The sequence below is a fragment of the Fukomys damarensis genome, unplaced genomic scaffold (assembly GCF_012274545.1).
Source record: "Fukomys damarensis isolate Sample0158 unplaced genomic scaffold, DMR_v1.0_HiC HiC_scaffold_33, whole genome shotgun sequence".
Lineage (NCBI taxonomy): Eukaryota > Metazoa > Chordata > Mammalia > Rodentia > Bathyergidae > Fukomys > Fukomys damarensis.
The window spans coordinates 18,746,488-18,749,733 of NW_022900945.1; the positions used below are offsets into that span (position 1 = coordinate 18,746,488).

Genomic DNA, 3,246 nt, shown 5'->3' on the forward strand with positions numbered 1-3,246 from the left:
AAAAAAAAAAAAAAAAAAAAAAAAATTGTATGAAATTTTTTAGAAAAAAGTCTAAATGTTTTATTTCATAGATTGCATGGCAAGTAAAATGGAGCCAAAATAAACTAATTTTTAAAGAAATAAATGCTGAAATAGCTCAATCCAGTGCTTCTGAATATATGTCTGTGAACTATATTATAATTCAAATTTATTTATAAAGACTGTAGTTGGCAAATAAGATTGCTTCATAATCTTAAGGCTTGCAGAAACTTGAAAATATTTACTATGTGTAATGACTTTAGATTTCTTAAATAACTACCTCAATTAGGAACAAATTACCCAATCTGTGAACACTACATACTTAAGTGCATCAAATTATTGGTATTATAACCCCATCCAAAGTTTTAATGGTTCTTAGTGAGAAACAAATCAAAATAGATTCCACATGTCAGATGGTTGCAAAAAAATTCAAAATTCCAAATACTATAGATTAGATATCTCTCTCCCATTATATAGTTATTCTGTATTATAAATTCTAAACATAATCTTATTTTGAAAGAAAATATCTTTATAAATATGATATACAAAAACATGATAAAAACTTTTTAGGATATTTAACATTTTCTTTCTTTTATACAACCAAGAATGTACTGCTTCATCTGGACTGCCCCCATTATTTTGAAAAAATGGTTCTTACTTTCTTTTTTTTGCATTGCTAGGGATTGAAGTTAATTCTTTGAGCATGCTAAGGAACAGCTCTACCACAGATCTACACCACTAGTCCAAAAGCATGATTCAAGTAGAATCCAAGTAACATCAACCTGAAGTAAACAAACAGTAAAGGTAAAGTTCTAAAACAGATATAGCAATTTTTTAAATCTTAAAAACATCTTCCAAGATTCCCCTACCTTGTTGAAGAAGTTACTTACCCCTCTACACTTGCTGGAAATCCATCTCCTCAGTATAAGCAACTTAATAGAATTAATTGTAACAAACCTCTACAGAACTTTGGAGTAACTTGGATTTTATGTAAATAGGAGTTTTGGAGTCCTGAGCCCCGAGGCTGAATCAACATAAAAGTCTGAATTCATAAACGGGGTGACAGACCTTGGGCAAACTTACAACTCCTCTGCTCCTTTTGCTGCTACAGTTAAATGATGGTTGTCATCTCTCTTTTGGGGTGATTATAAAAAATTACATAAGAATCACATAAAGTATCCAGAATGGTCTTAGTAAAACCCACTATCATGAAAATTGTTTTTTAAAAAACTCTCCAAAGCTGTAGCAGATATGTAAACACTAAAATTATCTTCATGCTTTCTAAAAGATAAATTTGTGATTTGAAAGGAAGTAATATTTGAAAAAATTTACAATATTACTGGGGTATTAAAAACCATCAGATAATAAATGTTTTACTGCTGCAATAAAAGAAAAAATATTTTAGTAAGTTTTTTACAGATTTTTGCTATGGATAAAATTCAACTATCACACAAAGAATCAAATGAATCTGCATCCAGAGAAGTAAAGATACTGTGGCAACAAAATACAAATGATTATAAATACTTTACTCCTGGAAATACGTATTTTTAATGTGTACTTCACTTCTCTTTACAAAGACATTCTAGTATTCTTTTTATTCAAGTGAAACAATATTTAAAACTTGAAAGGTATGTATAGACTCAAACTTTTCAACAGCCTACACTTTAAATCATAATTTATCCTTATTGTTTGATTATAAGTTTTGTGGACTTGTTTCTCCCACTATTGTGTACTTAGGCTAAATACAGTTAACATGCATTCAACCAGTCTTTGAGATTTGTACTTCTCACCAGAGAAACTGTCAAATCTCAGGTATGAATAGTTCTTAATATTTCAGCATTTAATAATTTTAAAGCTATTAATAACATGTAGACGTCTTATGCTCACTAAAAGCTTTCATATCTACAAGTGCAGTTGAAAAGGCCACAGTGTTTAGGCTGTGTCTTTTAGGAAGGAATTTTTTTATATTCACAACATAATTAGGAGATTTCTAGAACTTAAAACCTAAACCTTTAATGATAATCAAAAACCATGCACATGCAAAATAGGGAATACAATCATATTTTAAGGGCAAATGTAAAAAACTCACTTTTCATATAAATAGTTTATATCACTTCAATGACTTTAAGAGTCTGTACTTCCTTAGAAAGTGTATGAGGAATATTTTTCTTTTGACTAATACACACCAGTATCCTTGATTTTCCATTAAAAAATTCACTTCGTTGGGGTTTGTTGGAAGAAGGAGGAAGATGTGAAATGCTATCTGACTATAAAGAAATCTTATGTCACCTTTGGCTTGTTTTGGTTCTGGTCGCAAGTATGTGTGTCTGAGTGTGTGACTGCCTGGGAGAGACAAGAAGAAAGAAGGGTGTAATGAGTAAAATGACAGTTTACGAAGCCTGTAAAGTCTATCTTGGGTCAAATTCAAATTCACAAACTCCTCAAAGGTCTCCGGATTTGCCTAGAGCTACAGACAAAAAAAAAAAAAAAAAAAAAAAAAAAAAAAAAAAAAAAAAAATCAAGTCAGCACCTCCCATCTCCAGACCTACTAAAAGCCTGTGGTGAACTTAACCTTTACTCACTGTTGCACTAAGGGGGCAGGTGCACTGGTTCTCGAAGAAAAAGCAAAATACCCATTCTCTGTGCCATTGTCAGAAAGGAAAAGAACAGAAAAGATAGAGGAAAGAAGGAAGGGAAGGAAAGAACAAAAGAAAAAGAGGAAAATACAGGAAGGAAGGAAAAGGAAAGGAAGGAGGAAGCGGGAGGAAGGAAGAAAAGCAAATGCTTAACATCCACTGACAATTACTTTGGTACAGTCACATCTGTCTGCAAAAACATATCTTACTCTAGTCTCTGAAGGCAGAAGGGCAGTTGGGAAGCAGCCCAGCTCGCGTGCTGCCGTACCTGTCAGTGTGATTCTTTCCTCTGGAGCCACCGAAACGTCACGGTTTCCATGCACTTTGAGGGTGCTCGGATTTGAAGAGGCTGCCTGCGCTCCCGAGACCTTCGGGGCTGGCCCTCGGGCGCGACCCTTCATTCCCAGCGACAGCAGGCGACCTTTGTACATCCACTTCTGCAGCTTTTTGACTGTCACTGCGGGCGGTCTGAGGAAGGGGGGCTCCTCCTGGCAGCCGTCCTTGCCGCTAGGTATCACAGAGGGCCGCGCAGGATCCCTGAACCCGCTTCTCGAGGAGCAGCCGGGGTCGTGGGTGCAGGGACGCAGGAGGC

The 3,246-nt window shown here is 35.1% G+C and overlaps 1 protein-coding gene across 1 annotated transcript in view; it reads right to left on the reverse strand.

Annotated features, from left to right (window-relative positions):
• Syde2 (synapse defective Rho GTPase homolog 2) overlaps positions 1 to 3,240 on the reverse strand; it is a 41,794-nt gene extending 38,554 nt beyond the window's left edge. The window contains exon 1 of the mRNA XM_010636706.3: positions 2,923 to 3,240. Coding sequence (XP_010635008.1) covers positions 2,923 to 3,085 — 163 coding nt within the window. The 5' untranslated portion in view covers positions 3,086 to 3,240. The remainder of the gene's footprint in view (positions 1 to 2,922) is intronic.
• Between the last annotated feature and the right edge of the window lie 6 nt (positions 3,241 to 3,246).